At 38.8% G+C, this 18,437-nt stretch overlaps 1 protein-coding gene across 5 annotated transcripts in view; it reads right to left on the bottom strand.

Annotated features, from left to right (window-relative positions):
* Positions 1-13,991, bottom strand: part of LOC122565265 (heterogeneous nuclear ribonucleoprotein M-like) — a 34,636-nt gene extending 20,645 nt beyond the window's left edge. For 4 of the 5 annotated variants that reach the window (XM_043721039.1, XM_043721040.1, XM_043721041.1 and 1 more), the window contains exons 1-7: positions 13,810-13,991; positions 12,881-13,065; positions 7,555-7,607; positions 5,658-5,665; positions 5,038-5,131; positions 4,244-4,441; positions 11-164 (exon numbers count right to left, since the gene is read on the bottom strand). In XM_043721039.1, coding sequence (XP_043576974.1) covers positions 11-164; positions 4,244-4,441; positions 5,038-5,131; positions 5,658-5,665; positions 7,555-7,607; positions 12,881-13,065; positions 13,810-13,919 — 802 coding nt within the window. In that variant the 5' untranslated portion in view covers positions 13,920-13,991. Of the gene's footprint in view, positions 1-10; positions 165-4,243; positions 4,442-5,037; positions 5,132-5,657; positions 5,666-7,554; positions 7,608-12,880; positions 13,066-13,809 lie in introns of those variants that run through there. The other variant, XM_043721043.1, reaches the window with a different exon arrangement.
* Between the last annotated feature and the right edge of the window lie 4,446 nt (positions 13,992-18,437).

Below are 18,437 nucleotides of genomic sequence, written 5' to 3'. Positions count from 1 at the left end.
TAAAGGATACATATAGCTTGAACAGATTCAATTGGGCGTTCAAACGTTACTGTGCCCATTCCACGGCTCTTCCCATCTTTGTCTTCCACAATATCTGCCCGTACTACAGAGCCCGCCATCGAAAAAACTTCCTTCAACTTTTTCCATCCAACTTTGAAATCAAGCTGTAAATAAGTTATAAAAATTGATACCCTGCTAAGCAAAGGGGAGATCATATTCAAGTTCCACATGCCTGTTGATTGCTTTATTTAGAAAAGAACAACAGGAAAAATGGTTGTGTGCATAAGACTTGCTAAATCAATTTTCAGTCAAAACGGAAGCAGTCACTGAAGTGAGACAGCAGACGAGAGCAAGGGATGAAAATTATGCGCTTGTGGACATTGACGCATCTGTCCATGACAGCAGAGGGGCTACTGCACTTTTCATGTAGAGAACACAGATCTGCACACGCAGAATACAGGTTTTAGCACTATCATGCCAAATGGAACAGACATCAAACTGGTCTGGCAACTCAGAAGACCAGAGAATCCACTGGATGCCAACAGTGGAATCATACAACAACACAATCTGCAAACTCATGGCACATCTCCAACTCAGTCATGAAGCCAGGAGATCAAATGCAGCTGAGTGAGGGAGAGCATGCCAAGACCAGCTATGGGCATTCCTAAAAGTGATTGTCAGTCTGGAAAAGCTAAACAGGACTACTTGCATGCTAAACAGCATAAGCAGCAAAGAGACAGAGCAAAGCAACTCCATAGCTAATCAATCAAATTAGAGACCTGCCATATCCAATTTTGAATGGTAATGAACATTGCAACATCTAAGAGGCATTTTAATAGGTATATGAATAGGAAGGGTTTGGATGGATATGAGCCGGGTGCTGGAAGGTGGGACTAGATTGGGTTGGGACATCTGGTCGGCATGGACGGGTTGAACCGAAGGGTCTGTTTCCATTCTGTACATCACTATGACTATGAACGAGGGGGCTCAACAAATATCCCTACCTTAACAGTAAAGCCCAGCACATCAGTCTATGAAGTAAGGCTGAAGCACCCGCAGCAATCCTCAGCCAGAAGTGCCAAATGGATGATGCATCTCAGCTTCCTTTGGCGCAGACCAGTCTTTGGTTGACATTATTAACTCTTCATGATACCAAGAAACAGCTGGTGGTAGTGGGTACTGCAAAGACTGAGTCCTGACAACATTCTGGTAATACTGAAGACGTGCTCCAGAACCTGCCGTGTCCCTTGCCAAGCAGTTCCAGTACAGCCACACCACCGGACATCTACCTGACGATGTGAAACATTGCCCATGTATGTGCTGTTCATAAAAAGGTCAAATCCAATCCAGCCAATTACCACCCCTGTCTAGTCATGATCAATAGTAATGTGGTACAATGAAGCTTGATGCCACCCAGGACAAAGCAATCCAATTCATTATCACATCTGCAAGCATTTACTTCCCATACCATTGAAGTTCAATGACTGAATGTGCTCAATCTATTAGATAACCTGCAGAAAATAACCACAGCTTAGACAGCACATTCCAACACCACAACTTCTTCCATTGAGAAGAACAAGGGCAACAATTATATGGGAATACCAACACCTACCATTCCAAATTTGAAATATCTCCATTATTTCAGTGTTGTTGGGTCAAAATCAAAGAATTCTCTCACTAGAAGCTTTATGGGTTTACCTATAGTACAGAGTATAGCAATAGTTCAACTCGGCAGCTCACCTGCACCTTCCGAAGGGCAATAAATACCAGTCCAACCACCAAATTCACAAGCAAGATGCTATCAATATAGTAGATGCAACTGAGACAATGATGTTACCTCTCTGGATTTCAGAAAAACACAGTTTCACATAACAGATTCACAAGGTGAGTCCTTTAGGAAAAGGAACAAACATAACCTGAAGAGTTGAGACACTTTACAATACTGTACAGAACTTAAGATGTAATGTTATCTAGATTTCTGTCGATAAAAAAGCAGTTATGGGCAATCTAAAGGAATTTGAAGTTAATAAAATCATTGGCAAACAAAGGTAAGCTCAAAAGCAATGAGATAATTTAAGAATAATTAGGAGAATGCAGATAACAGAATAGTTATGTTTCAATTAATAGAACAAGCAAGGGATTCAAGGCTTTTGAAGAACAGATTATTGAAACCAAATAACCAGAGATCAAAAGCCATAACATATAATAAAAGGTGTATCCGGCCCTTCAAGCTTGTTTCGCCATTCAAGACAACCATGGCTGATCTTGTCGCCTCAGCTCCACTTACCTGCCCTCTCACCATAACCCTTAATTCCTTTCCTATTCTAAACTTACTAAAGGCGGCCCAACTATTTTACCGGGCAGGGAATTAGATTCACAAGCCTCTGTGTGAAGACACCCTTCTCAATCAGTCTTAAACTTGCTCCCCCTAATTTTGAGGCTATGCCCTCTTGTCCTAGTTTCACTCATCAGTGGAAACATGCTCTCTACGTCTCCACTATACATTTTCTTGAGAGCTTTATATGTTGGTATAAGATTCACAACCGCACCTCCCCACTCCCACCATTCTTCTAAATTTCAATGAAGATAATCCCAGTCTCCTCAGTCTCTCCTCAAACTAACCCCCTCAATTCCAGAATCAACCTCGTGAAACTCGTCTGTCCCCCTCTAGTGCCACTACATCCTTTCTCAAGTAAGGAGATCAAAACTGCATGCAGTACTCCATATGTGGTCTCACCAGCACTCTACACAGCTGCAACAACCTCCCTGCTTTTAAACTTAATCCCTTTAGCAATGAAGGACAAAATTCCATTGGCCTTCTTAATTACCTGCTGCACCTGCAGACCAACTTTTTGTGATTCATGCACAAGGACACCCAGGTCCTTCTACATGAGAATTGTTTTTCACCATTCAAGTAATAGCTCTTTTTAATTTTATTCCTACCAAAATGGATGACTTCACATTTATTACCATTGTACTCCATCTGCCAGACCTTTGCCTACTCACTTAAACAACGTTCCTTTGCAAAGTTTTGCAGTCATATTCGCACACTGCTCTACCACTCACCTTCATGTCATTTGCAAATTTTGAAACATTTTATATCATGTTTCATGTTGCCTTCCTGGTACGTTTCAAATGGTGTCTCCAATCATTTGACTATTAAAGCATTTTTTTTGAATGTAGGTTTGCTCACTGAGCTGCAAGGTTCATTTCCAGATGTTTCGTAAACCTCAAACTGAGCTACAAATCTCCTCAAAACTCACTATTACAGAGTGCACGATTAGATCACATTATTACTGTTTTTAGACCTAGTCCAGCAAATGACTCAACCTAGTGGGCTGAACTGAAAAGAAATACTTATTCTCAAGTGGAAACTCATCAGGCACATTTAAAAACTTTGAATGTGAGAAAGAATTAGATATACAAATTATCCATTGCTTAAAGGATTAGAGCACACAATCAATTTTAAAAAGTACCAATATAAGTAATTAACTTTAAGAAAAGGAACAGAAATGAGAATATGCGCAGTAACAGATCAAGAAATCAATCTTACTGTTTTCAAACTAAAAACAAGGACCCTAAAATGTAGGGAATGGGTCTGGGTGGTTTGCTCTTCGTAGAGTCGGTGTGGACTTGTTGGGCTGAAGGGCCTGTTTCCACACTAAGTAATCTAATCTAAATAATGGATAGTTCTCTTCCTGAAGATTTATTTTACAGAAACAGTTATTTTAATTGTTACTATCTGAAAACTGTTTTCTCAATTGCTGACTGAGATGACTAGTCAAAGTGACCTGAGAATTTTTACACAAAAATGAGCAGCACTGATTCAACTCTAATCTTCTATAGTGTGATTCGCCAGGACAATGATCAAATACGGCCTGGACATTTAAGTGCAATTGATGTGCAACACAACACTAATTTCAAAAGCTGTCCCTTGCATTTTGAGAATGAATTAAGATTGGCACAACGTGGTTTCACCAACATCTACAACCCATTATTTCTGATGCAGAATTGAGTCAGTCACAAGTGCTCCTGACCATGAGAGAAACATACAGGGTACGAACATAGAAAAAGGATGATGCACATGCAGGAAATTAAAGAATAACTACTTTCGGTTACCATGAAAAGTTCTCTCAAACTTTTGAATGCAAACTTTTGAATGCACACTTTCAGCAAATGATTTTTTTCTCAAATTTCATCTAAAAAAATTTATAAACAGATATTTTAGCTTTTACAAACTCACATTAACAATAAAGATGGTGCTTCCAAGCCTGCCAGCCTGCAGGGCATTGAGAACATCTCTGGGGACATGAGAGTTATGCAAGAGTGCAGGTGGGATATTCATTCCAGGACCACCAACACCACCTCCACCACCCATTCCCATTCTGTCAAAACCACCAAACTTCTGCATCATACGTCTTGCATGCTCACCATCCAAATCCTATAGATTCAGGAATAAAAAAAAAGTTAAAATTGTGCTGGTGGAAAACCACTACCCATCTTAAGTAAACACAGTTAAAGATTTAAACAGTTCAATCTTTTACTTCTATTTTGCCATGCTCAAGGTTCCTTCATATCACAATCTGCTTCCATCACCTTGAGCTCTATTCATTACTATGTCTGAGTGAACAATATCAAACTACACAAATAAATAGCAGAAGGTTTTAAAAAATCTGCAAAGCTTCAACAAAGCAAGAATCATAATAGAAGCACTGAATTGATTTGACAGAACACAGTTTAATATTTAATGTGTTGCTTTCAAATCACAAATTCATTAGCAAGATCAAACACAATGAGAAATTTATGGACAATTCATTCACCCTTGAGAAATAAACTGCCAATGGCAGAACAAAAGCCTTAAACCATCAGAAAGATAGTAACAGTTCTTATTACATAGTATATGTTATCACAGAAACATCAGCATTTGCTCAAGACTTGTTCAAGTCTTCTCCCATCATTCTGCAACAGTGACAATAAACTTGCATCAGTTCAGCACCCCACTCCAACGTAATTTTACTGGACATTGAAACATCTCACCTCTTTCACTTTAAGAGGTCTCCCACTGAAACTCTGCTTGTCCATCACCTCCACAGCCTTTTTCATATTTTCTTCACTCTTGAACTCCACAACACTGAAAAGAGAAATTTGACATATTGCACATGCAATAGCCCAAAACTCTGGTGATCTCATTTTCTCCCATGCCAATTTCCCGATCCTCTTAAAATTATTACCATTGTTGGAACTATGGTCCGGGTTAAGCTTCTTGGCTCTCACTACTTTGTTTCCTTTTCAAGTACTCATTCTCAAGTTACACTACTATACTTTGTTATCAAGTAATTCATCTACAGGAAGCACACCACTTAGCCCGCTCGCTTCCTTGCCCAATGTCCCCACACAGTCATATACAGCAAGATCACAGATTAGCAATGGAAAACAGTTAATGCTCTCCTCTCAGATTATCTATGCAAGGTGATGCTGCCCCCACACCCTCATATCAACATCCATTTATTATTCATAATCCAGGGACCAAACAGGCCTTCCTGGATTAAGGGTTCCTGTTACACAGAATACAAGGAAGGCGCAGTTCAGTTTACAAATTCAAATGATCAATTCCAACTCAAAACACAGCAATTAGAAGTATTCTGAAGCAAACTTACCCACATCCCTTTCGTCACAGGCAATACCATGTAAAGAAGAAAGAAAAATTTAAAATTACACAAAGTAAATTAAAAACGGTTCCACAAAACGTCCATTGATATTTAAATAGGGGGTGCCACAAATTTTTAAGCTAGTAATTAGTACCTCATTGCTTGTACTATATAATTTCCTCTTGCAAACAAAAATATAAATGTGCAGTGCAGATGTACGACCATTAAGCTGCACATGGAAGAGGGAAACCAATTCAATAACTTTGAATTCCCAATGTTGGCTGTAACAAAAAAGGGAGAAAGGCCCAGCAAAATTTGGGAATTGCACCAGAAGTTGCTGGGCAAACTGTGTCATGAGTCCCCAAGGGCACTCAAAGTGCCCAGCAGCTGGTTCATTCGACCTGGGAACAAGTCATAAATACTTCCAGCAACCACTGGGCAGAAATGAGACACCAAAATGATCTCTCCAAAAGAAAGAATGACTTAAGGATTATTATGAGACATTTTGACCAATTTCAACCTTAACTTACTTACTAGAACCTGTGGGTAAATTCAAAGAACAAAAGTACTTGATAGATGTATTACAAAACTGGTTGAAACAAAATCTAGACATGGCTCCCCCAGCAATTAGTTCAAAGTGCGTGCTGCACCTAAGTGCAGATTAACATTCAAGTCAAACTAAGTATTTTCAAATAAATGATTTATCAAGTGTTAAATATCAAGTAAGGCTTCACCCACTTTGAGTAATATAGGGAGAGTCTTGCTAATGTGGCAGCCCTGTTTCAGATTCATAACCAAAATATATTCACATGATTCTTGAGAAACCCTAGATCAAACTATCACTCCAACAATGCTGCTAAAATCCATTCCACTTTCACACTGCTTCCACCTACAACTTTGATTCAACATCCTAACCTACGCTTAAACACCATTGTTTAAGGTTCTGAATGAATTTCCCCCTTTGACAATTACAACAGTGGCTAGCATTACTTCTAAAAAGACAAAAGTAACTGTCATCCCTTACCTGATGCTTTTTGTAATAAGTTATATAGCAGATACATTTGGCACTTTTTAAAACAAAAAAAAACTAATGTTAATTGACAAGTGAACATTGCCCAAACATGAATGCCAAAATTAAGTCCCAAATGATTGGTCAGCAACATGAACATTGTAGCTAATGCACAGGGGGCTTAAACAAAAGAATAAAATTTTGCCAAAACTGAAAGACTACCATGGCACATTAAAGGAAAATTTGTTGTGGCACAGCACCAGAGCCAAAGATCCCAGATTCAATGTCTTACCAATATTGAACTTAAAATGACATCAGTAATGGGATAATGGCAGTGAGAAAATGGAAGGGTTCAGAAAATAGCCAGGACATTTAATAACTATCCATTAAGTTTTGTTCAAAAGCATAATGCAAGACAACAGAAGAATCTCACCATTGTGGTGACATTCATAATCAAATCATTTTACTCCAATTATGGTATCAGGTCACTCATTGAAAATAACCATTCTGACATTGACTAGATAGGTGTGTGCACCTGGAGAATCGTATTGAACTAATCAGGGAATTCAAGAGGCAGAGACAGACACTCTGAAAACATTATTTTGGGTCAGGGAGAGAGTGAGGAAGGAAGACTCTCTCCTAACTAAGTTACATATTAACAATTTGGAAGACACTATCAAACAAAATTGTACCTATAGCAATTTAACTAATAGCACCAAATATGCCTGCTATACAATTCTATAACTTTACATTCAAATGCTTTTCCCCACCTTGCCACATCCATATTTCTGAGCTTTAGATTTCAAAGTCTAACCAAAGCCCACTTCCAGTATTCCATATCCTGTGCATTTTACATTTGCAATGAAACCACAGAAGAACTCATTCTTTATCACTTACCCTCGACTTTCCATCCGCATCCATAAAGAGTTCCACGTAAGTAACCTCACCAACTACAAACCAGATCCCAGACGAAACATACACGGAAGGAGAAAAGCCAAGAAAACAATTGGAATTCAGCAAAAACATTGACAACGTTATGTAGTAACCTGAGCCCTCTAAAAGCCCAGAATATCATTCCATATACCTAAACCTTCTTACTATGCTATGTACAGGTGTGCAGTGATCCCAAGTCTAACCCAACCTAGAATAGTCTTGTTAAGCCACAACCCTTAATATCATTGTTACCAGTTACTAACAAAGTTACATACAACAAGCCCTTTTACCTCTACCCAGTGAACTGAACACATGCGCTTCCCAAACGAGCTCTTCTCAAATGTGCCCAGCCAATAAGGATGTCATGTTATAATATGCAAAGTATACACATTTCTTTCCCTGATCTGCAACCAATGCAATTATCAAATTTAAGCCAAAGTTTCAAAAGATGAAAGCTATAAACATTCTGCAGATTTCAAAATATTTTTCCTAATTATAGACGTTATTGCATTATATATTGTGACATCCTCACCAGCAACCACCATAAGCAGCCGAGTCTGCTTCTGTTAAGATCACCTTCATGTACTGTTTAATCAACTGTGAAATAATCAAACCATTATATGACCAAGTTCTGTTTGAACAAATTGGAACTGATCAAGAGTTCCACCACTGCAATACTAGTATCCATTTACATGTACAACACTAAGCCAACAGCCAAGACAATTTTAGCAATCAGTCCCTCTGAAGAGCAAGTTAAAATTTCAAATATTTACTATTAGCAAAACCCCCTTTCATACTTCACCCCAGCACCCCTCAATATTAAAGTTTTAGATAAGATTAAATTGCACTTTGGCTCCACAGAATTTCAAAATACAATCTCAATTTGAGTTTAATTTATCATTCCTGTTTTGGCAAAACCAGGGAAAACCTAACTTTAGCTTGCACACACAAATGGACAAACTAAAGAGAAATCAAACATGTGTGACAAAAGACGAACTCATCCCAACTTAATCCAAATATTAAAGTTCTGGCTTTCTGTTTATGCAAGACAAGAATGATTAGTTTTGTAGATTTACAGTAGAAATGTAACTTTCACTAAGCAATCTGCATAGGTCACAATGCACACTTGAACAAAAAGTTTAAGCTTCAAACGAAGGACATAATTTAAGTTGAGACATTACCATGACATTATGCATTACTAAAACGTATTCTTGCATTTCTGCCATTAACTTGGATGTTTGCCAATAATTAAGCATCTTTAATAGGGGATAAAAGGTCACATGGTGCAATATAGCTTGAAATGAACCAATTTCATTTTTGCACTTGGATAATGGAACTATATTCAAAAATCAACAAACTACTAAGGCTTATTATAAGCTGGCAGAAGTTGCTTCACTGGACTGCATATAACAGGCCAAAGAGCTTACTTCATCTAAATTAATAAGATATTTAAAAGAAAAGACATCCAATTCCTTAAGGTTCACTGCCATTGCCATTATTTGATTGAAATTTAACAGAGGTGAGTCTTCTATAAACATCACCTGCCTGCATTCTGCACTCCCAAGCCAGCATGAAGGGAATCAAAGAAATCCCACCGTCCCATGACATTTTGCACCATGATGCCATTTTAGAACAAAAACTTCAGAATCATCTCCATCATCCCACACCAGAATAAGTGAAAAAGACATCTGCATATTAATTATATCTTGCTCTTAAAAAGAACTGGGGTACCTTTGCTGCATTCAGCAGTAGGCTTCAACTGTTCTTAACTTGGCTTAGTGCAACACCCAGGCTACATTTAGGCTGAAGAGAGAGTTTGGTTCCCTACACACCTGTACCACCATAACCCACCACTATCTAAATCATTTATAGACATCAGTAGTCTAAAAAAACCAAGGACATGTGAAACTGCATGGGCACATTCCCAATGTTACACTAATTATAGGCCACCAACTTTTGAGTCTTACCGCTTGAAGCCATCACTACATCAAGAAAGGTGCGTGTCTACACAAACCTAGAAATATGACACTTAACAGTGGTTTCACATATTTAACAATGTCTGCTGAAAAAGATTTCTTTCCTGTCAGACTACTAAATACTGGAGCCATCAAGTAGTCCTATGCAGCAGCAGCATGCACCATGGCGGATTTTCACACTTCTGTTCTGAAACACCAATAATCCTTTTTCACTCAGATACTGAACACACAATTGAATGGCAATCTTCAAAGAAAGTTTACCACATATGGTTTTCCAGAGTCAAATGTGTCAGCTTGATATTGAAGACAAAAAGATTTTTGGTAATAAACTAAAGGTAATTGTGGAAATAAAGTTAGGGAAATTTTAGATAAATTTTCTGTATAGCAGAAACCTCACTGTAAAATCAAGCATTTGACTTCTGTCTACAATTTGCACATAACTGAATTTAGTAAACAAGATTTTTTGGAAGGTCACAATAGTTAGTTGAATTAGCATGACTTTAAAGCAATGAAGGGTGGTAAGAGACAAAAGTATGACTCTTTGCATCTCCTATAGATGCAACACCTTAATTCAACCACAGAATTCTTGCTGTAGTGATAGCTCATACCATAATGAGCCATATATGCTTCAATGTTAATGCACAACACACCCAATGCAAGGACATTTGTTTGAATAATTGTCCAACCCATTCCAGATATAACTGTATTAACCAAAACAATTCCACAACAGTTTAAGACAATATTTCTTGTGTCAGGCTGTCCAGGTTACCAACTTTCAAACATGCATTGCATTCATTTGTATACAAGTACCAGCCTTTATTTAAATACCAAATTTGTAACTTACGGTATACACATGATGGCATTTCTCATTAACCTTCAACTCAATATTGAAAAAATGACATACCATTTCTCAATAATGCTATCTACAGAGAAAAAATTACAAATACTTGAAGTTAACAAAACTCCAAATGTGAAACAAATCATGTTATGATGGCTAAATCCAGTTTATCCGTCAAACGATGACACTTCAACAAAAACAGAATAAAGTTACAGAAAGCATATATTAACCACTGATCTATTTCCATTGGCTGTTACTATAAGGAAACGAAATTCTGCTTAGCCGTTAACTGTAATTGTAACAACTGATTAAGGGATAAGAAATTCCTATTCACAAGATTTCAGATGTCGCAATATAAACATGACTGACCAAACCAATGTTACCAAGTTTTCAAAAAGGCATAGACTGATTTCTAACAGTTTGAAAGAACTTCAATTTTGTATTTTCAAAAGCCATCATGTCAAGAAACTGTTCTCCTGGGGTTATGCTGCCGTCACCCATCACTGGCCATCACTGTCACCTCTAGTTGTGGAACATACATCAAAACAATGTACTCCTTCAATTATTTGCTCAGATCTTTTCAACTTATTTTTGAGGATGGTGTTGTAGAGAAAAAGCAGCTTTTAAAAGCCATAATTAACGTTGAAAGAATGGTCAAATGTTCTTAACTGCACAAAACAGGAAGTTAACGCCTAATAATTACTGCTTTATTTTGCTCTGTCAATTTTAATTGAAGAGGATACAACTTTTGTTTTTAAAAGGTCATTGTTCTCACGACATTAGTCAGTGACACCGTGCCACAATAAATACTCAATGCTCTGTTGCTACGTTTGATCATAGAGGGGAACAATAGCAAGATGGGGACAAGTCCAAAAAGATTCCCATGGTCAAGTTTTAAGTTGTGACGTATTCTTTTCAGGTAAAGAATATATTTAAGAATAAACAGCACTCTCCTGAAGATTACATGCGTATTGGACACAACAGAAAACCCTAGAAACACCAAGGGAGATTAGTATCTGTGAAGACAATATACAAGTTAACAAATAAAAATTGCAAGAGAGAAACCCATCGGGTCTGGCAGCATCTGTGGACAGAAAACAGTTATCGTTGAGCCCACTGACCCCTAATGGACTCAAATTATTAACTGTTTTCTCCCCACAGTAAGTGCCAGAACTGCTGAGATGCTCCAATTATTTTTGTTTCAGATCGCCAGCAACCGCAGTTCTTTGTTTAAAAGTTAACACTTGTAATGTGCACTGCCAGATCTGGTAAACATTTAGCTGAGCGTTTAAACAGTTTCAATTAAAAGGATGGGTTAAAACAAAGAATAGCCTGTACAGCATTTAATTCAATGGTTTGCATGGATGCTGATCAACATGCCAATGTTTATACTATCTTCTGTTTTATGATTACTAAAATCAGATATTCTTCGGGTTACACTATGCAAACATATAAAAGTTATACCAACACATGATGTACAATTTTCAAAACTGTGTTTTAAGTATACAATTATTTTTTGCAGTCCACTACATATTGTTCCAAGTAGGATGGAGTATCATTTCCATGACTTTCCACATAAGCTGTCAATGATGTGACAACTGAAAAATGCATTGAGAATATAAAAGACAGTTTTCACTCAACCTAAACAAGCTACATACATACTTGCAACTAGCCAATTATAGAGGTAATGCAAAATGACTGGAAACACGTCGCTCGGAATAAATGCAGGCAACTTTAGTTAGCAAAAATTAATTGTTTTCTCTCAAACTCAGAAGTATTTTTGACAGATATTTCTCTGCTCAATTTGAAGCACTTTGCCAGAATCTCTCCAGAGGATAGATTTTTTAAAATTAAAGACAAAAGCTGATTGTGCATAATAAGCTGGGTTAATTGGATATCAAATAAAATCTGATGCAGAACTTCACAATTTCCACCTACAGTAATGCAATCAGCAATGAAAATAGTAACGAGTACCCCAACCCAGAAAAGGATGCTCATCGAGCTTTCTCCCAGAACAAAATAATAACCAATGTGCCACCCTCTTCTTATCCTAACTCCCAGAATAATAACAGCCTTGGCCCTTCCCAACATCTGAACAGATGGTGAAAAACTCAAATTAATTTGTGAACTCCTGAACTTTTAGTAACAACACTCAGAAGACACCAACTCAACTTGAGAATTCTGATCCTCCCTTCCAATATATTGAAACAATTCAGGGTTCCTAGGCAAATTTCTTGTTTTGTTCATGATCATCCTCCTTAATAGCTGTAAAGAAACATTTAATTACAAAAATGATTGAATACTTCAGCTAAAATGCCAGGCGTCACTTCTTCTGCATAAGAGGACTTATTCTTCAGCACCAATATTTGGCATCAGCAAGTGAAGACAAAAAAAGTAATGCAGTTAGTACACAGTATTTGCCAAATTTTAAAACTTTTTTTAAAAATTCCAGTTAACACACTACAACTGACTTTACCTTTCTCTCTCATTATATCTTTAAGTGTTTGCCATTTCATTTCAAATGGGATATTGCTCACAAAAACCCGGAATCTTGCATTTCTGTTGGTTGAATATGGCTCAAAGCGGTTTCCACCACGCTTGCTGCTTTTTTCCTTCAGCTTATCACTTTTTTCATTCTGAACTGAAGTTTCATTTGTTTCACTGTGAAGTACAAAACACCTATTTCAATATCAACAATCTTAATGAATTCAAACTGCTGCAGGTAGTGGTTTTCCCACAAAACAGGTTACTAGAGAACAAAAATGTCACTTTAATAACCTGTTTAATATTAGTGGTTGTTTTAGAACAATAAACAATGGCTAACTGCAGCCCACGTTCAACAGAACTATCATGTAATTGTTAGAGAGGGAGAACGGGACAAAAAGCCCAGGCGAAAATGGAGGAACCGATTCAAGGCCAGAAGCAAGTTTGGGAGAGGGTGGGGTGAGGCAACGGAACAATGCACTAATGAAACAATATGGTGTACATCCACGCGCAATCGGAAGAGTAGCGGGAGGGTGTCCATCTAAATCAAACACAAAAGTAGTGGGAAATTGAGATATGAATGCAAATTATTCATATACTGAGCTCTAACTCCTGAGGGAAACGCGCATGGAATAACGCATTTTTCGTTCTCGTGTACAAAACGTACTTCAAAAAGGAAGAGCTGAAAAGCAACCAATTAATTTAAAATGTTCCTCAGTATTAAAATCAGGCAGCTTTTCGTACTTTACGTCCTTAGAGCTATGCAATGCCCGCTATCAGCGCGGCGTTAGGCCGCGGTTTTCAGACATCATTGAGCGGCGGGCCTTTTGTTCGGCGCGCGGAGTCGCGGCCTACAGCCCCAACTGAAGCCTGAACCGTTGCCATAGCCACACTGCCTCCCTCTCTCACACAAAACTGCACCTCTGGTTCTGATCTTCATCACCGCCACTCGGGTTATTCTCATCTTGCTTTTCGTCCTGTTCAGGGTTGCTGATTACAGGCTCCTGGGGCGTGGGCTCCAAATCCGCCATCGACGCAACAACGAGCTACCAGATTGCGCTGTCCGACTCGGAATGGCGTCTGGCTGCGATCGCGTGAAGGATTCTGGGTACAGCTTCGCTCGGCTGACGTCACACTGGATTCCCGCCAAATCTCCAGGGCAACTGGCACGTGCACAGGCCTGCCTGAACCTGGAGCAGAATATGCTAGAAACAGTCAACAAGTAAGTCAGCAGTACGCTGGGCAAAGGAATGTTTCGTCCTTATTAGAACTGGAACAATTTATCACTAGAACAGTGAAAACACTGGAGGGCTTTCTGCCCTTGGAGTCTGTACTGCATTTATAGAAGAATGGTTTAGCTAAACGCACTTTGCTGATCTTACCCAAAGCCCGACAATTTCGTTTCCTTTCAGGCACTTATCCTTTGAAAACCATGATTTAAATCGAAATCTGCCATCCTTTCAGGCAGTAAGTTCCAGATTGTAACCACTCATTGCAATAACAAGTTTTTTTCCTTATTTTACTGTTTGATTGTTCCACCAATCGCTTTTAAAACAGTTTCTCTGTATCTGCCCTAACTACCACCACGATGATTTAGTTTGAAACTTAACAGATTTTAAGCAAGTATAATGATGGGGAAGGTCTTAGATGGTAAGTGCGCTAATTCTTTAACAACAACTTGATGGTTGAGTGTTAAGGAGCTAGTATTGTTTTGAACCCTGAAGGAGACATGGTACTATGTTGTTTTCAAATACTACTTGCAAAAAAAATCCCTTTTTTAATGTACACACATATTAAAACACTGCAATCTACCGTGTGATACCATTATCAAACAAATTTTTAACCCAGCAAAATGCTTGTCAAAGAGGTAGATTTTAAGAACATCTTAATGGAGGAGAGGGAGATAAGTGATTTAGTAAAGGAATCCCAATGATTAAATTCAAGAAAAGCAAATATTATTTCTCACTCACAGTCCCAAACGTTGCACTCCCATTATACTTGTTGGAAATCCTTGGAGAAGGGTGGTGAAATGATTTGCAATTTACTATAACAGCTGAACTAAGTCCTCAGTTCAAACTTGGTACTTCTAGTTGAATTTGTGATTTTTACAATTTATACAGTGTGGAACTGACAGGCTAGGTACAAACTGACAGGCAAAACCAGAACAAGTTTCAAAGTGAAACTGCTGGGGTGAACAGTAAACTTGCTTATAATACATTGTACCTTATCCTTTTTGCACAAGCACAGTATTTCATCCATGCACAGACACTGAATACACAAAGTATAGAAGACATTTTAAAATAGGGAATGGGGGGGGGGGGGGAGGTGTTGGCACGTAAATACATCAGTGGCTACAAAAAGGAACCCAAAAATATTTCACAAGCAAAACCAAATATTAAAAATTACAAAAGCGGTACTGATAGGGAACTCAAATGGCAATATACTTACAGAAATGGTGGCCATGACTGAGGTACTAAATGAGTACTTTGTATCTGTCTTCACTAGAGAAGAAAATAGCAATGTAGCAGTGGGAGGAAGTACTAGATATATTGGATAGAATAAAAATAGATAGAGAAGATACATAAAGGTTTGGCAGTTCTCAAATTTGAAAAGTCATCTGTTTTAGAAAAGATGCATTTTAGATTACCTAAAGAAGTAAGGCTCTGATCACAGTCTTCCAACACCCCATGGATACAGAGGTTGTGACAGAAGACTCATGGATTAGAAATGTAACATCCCTGTTCACAAAACGAAGACAAATAAATTAAGGAACTAGGAGACAGTCTAGTCTCAGGGTTGAAGAAACTGTTAGAAAAAATAATCCAGGACAAAATTATAAACATTTCAAAAGGTGTGGACCAACAAACTAGAGGTCATGAAATTGGGTCAAAAAAAATGGGAAGGCGACCTATTATCTTAATAGTGAAAGACCTGGGGATGCTCTGGTACAGAGGGATCCAGGTGTACTCATTCATGAGTCACAGGAAACTAGCACTTAATAAAGCAAATGGTTGTTGGCTTTTATAGATAAAGTAATACAATATAAAGGAAAAGAAGTATTGTAGGAGAAAATGAGGGCTGTGGATGCTGGAGATCAGAGTCAAAAAGTGTGGCATAAGCCGTTCATCAGCAACATTTCTGATGAAGGCTTATGCCTGAAACGTCGATTCTCCTGTTCCTCAGATGCTGCCTGACCTGCTGTGCTTTTCCAGCGCCACATTTTTCAACTAAGGAAGTATTGTTGCAACTATATGAGGTATTGGCAAGACCATACCTGGAGTATTGTGCACAGTTTTGGTCACCTTATTTGAGGAAAGATGTAGTGGCATTGGAGGCATTTCAAACAAAGTTCACTAGATTGATCCCATAGATGAGGGGTTTGTCATATGAAGAGAGATTAAAGAGTTTAGGCCTATACTTTCTGCAATGTAGAAGAATGGGGTGATCAAATTGAGGTATTCAAGGTGACAAAAGATGAGGTTAAAATAGATGTGGAACTGATGTTCCCTCTTGTGGGGCATTCTAAGATGAGAGCTCATAGTCTTAAGATAAGGGATAGCAAATTTAAAACAGAGTTCAAGGCTGGCATCCAAGTATGCCAATAGATACGGCAGGATTTACACTAAATTGGGAGAGATGTAAAGAAACTACCATTTTGCTATCATGCATTATTCACCTGGTAATAAATTTAACACAAACCCTCAACATTGTTAGTATTTTGGAGAGACAACAGTCTAGTATTATTGTTAGAAGTTTAATCCAGAGATCCAGGTAATATTCTGGGGAACTGGTTTGAATCACATCATAGCAGATGCTGGAATTTTAAATCAAGTTTTAAAAATCTGAGTCTAATCTAATGATGACCATGAAACCATTGCTGATTGTCAGAAAACATGTTCGGTTCACTAATGTCATTTAGGGAAGAAAACTGCCATCTTTTCTTGATCTGACCTACATACAGTTGGAGACTCTGGATACTGCAAAGGCTATGGTACCTGACAACATTCCAGCAATAGTACCAAAGACTTGTTCTTCAGAACTTCCTGTAACCCTAGCCAAGCCATTCCAGTAAGCCACAACACTGGCATTTACCCAACAACATGGAAAATTTCCCAAGGATAAATCCAGCCCAGCCAATTACTGCCCCATCAGTCTAGTCTCAATCGTCAGTAAAGTGGTAGAAGGTATCATCAACAGTGTTACCAAGGAGGACTTGTCTAGCAATAACCTGCTCACTGATGCCCAGTTTGGGTTTCACCAGCGCCTTGGTCCAAATGTGGACAAAAGAGCTTAATTAAATTGAAATGAATGCTTGATTCTCATTTGCATTTAACAAATAAATAAAGTGAGAAGTGTAATATGTCGCTTCACTCTTGCGCCATTTTGAGTTACAGAACATATTAAGATATAACTAAAAACAGAGCTTTTCGTCCCTTTTAGTGCTCTGCTTGATTTCGATAGGGGGTGTCTCCACAACAGACTCTGTGCCAACCAACGCCCCCACATCACAGTCCATTCCAGGATCCTGCTCCGGGACCACCACCGCTGCACCACCAGGAGCACCACATCAGGCCTACTATGCCACCAACAATGCAACCACCGCTCCTGTTGATCTGCCAGGAATACCGATTCGGGTCTCCCACATTGCTACACCTGACCAGTGCCAACTATGGATTACACATTCTCCACTGACCACAGAGGCCACCCTGTCGTCGCCACTGCCTCAAGTCCTGCACTGGGCCCACCAACAAATTCCAGAGATGATGTGAAGTTGATTGCCTTTGATGGCAAAGCCACATTTTACCAAGTATTGCATTGAAGAGCCCTTGCAAATCTGGATTTCAGTGGGAATCAGGGAGCAAAGTCTTCATTTGTTGGCGTCATACTTATGGTGGTTGGAGGTGATTCATCGCAGCTCCAGGATATTTCTGTAGGTGTTCCTCGGGCTAGTCCAAAGATGTGCAGGTTAGGTGGATTAGCCATGCTAAATGTGGGGTTATAGGGATAGAGTGCTGGGGCTGGGTTTAATCCCCCACAATCAATATCCTGGGAGTTAACCAGAAACTGAAATGGACTAACCATATAAATACAGTGGCTACAAGAACAGGTCAGAGGTTATAAAATCTGCTGTCAGGAGTGTGATGGAACCCTCCTCTGCAGCTGTAATAACACTCCAGAAACTTGATACATCCAGGGCAAAGCAACACACCTGATTGGTACCACATCCACAAACATCCACTCTCTCCACCAGTGGCACTCAGTAGAAGCAGTCTGCACCATTTACGAGACACACTAGAAATTCATCAAAGATACTGAGACAGCACCTTCCAAATCCACAACCACTACTATCCAGAAGGATAAGAGCAGCAGATACATGGGAACACCACCGCCTTCAAGTTCCTCTCCAAGCCACTCATCATCCTGACTTGGAAATATATCGCTGCGCTTTCAGGGTTGTTGTGTCAAAATCCTGGAATTTCATCCCGAAAGGCATTGAGGGTCTACCTACCTATAGCAAATCGACTGCAGAGGCAGCTCACCACCACCTG

The sequence above is a fragment of the Chiloscyllium plagiosum genome, chromosome 31, assembly GCF_004010195.1.
Source record: "Chiloscyllium plagiosum isolate BGI_BamShark_2017 chromosome 31, ASM401019v2, whole genome shotgun sequence".
Lineage (NCBI taxonomy): Eukaryota > Metazoa > Chordata > Chondrichthyes > Orectolobiformes > Hemiscylliidae > Chiloscyllium > Chiloscyllium plagiosum.
Note: the sequence above shows the minus strand (reverse complement) of the source record. Positions and strands in the feature narration are given on the sequence as shown.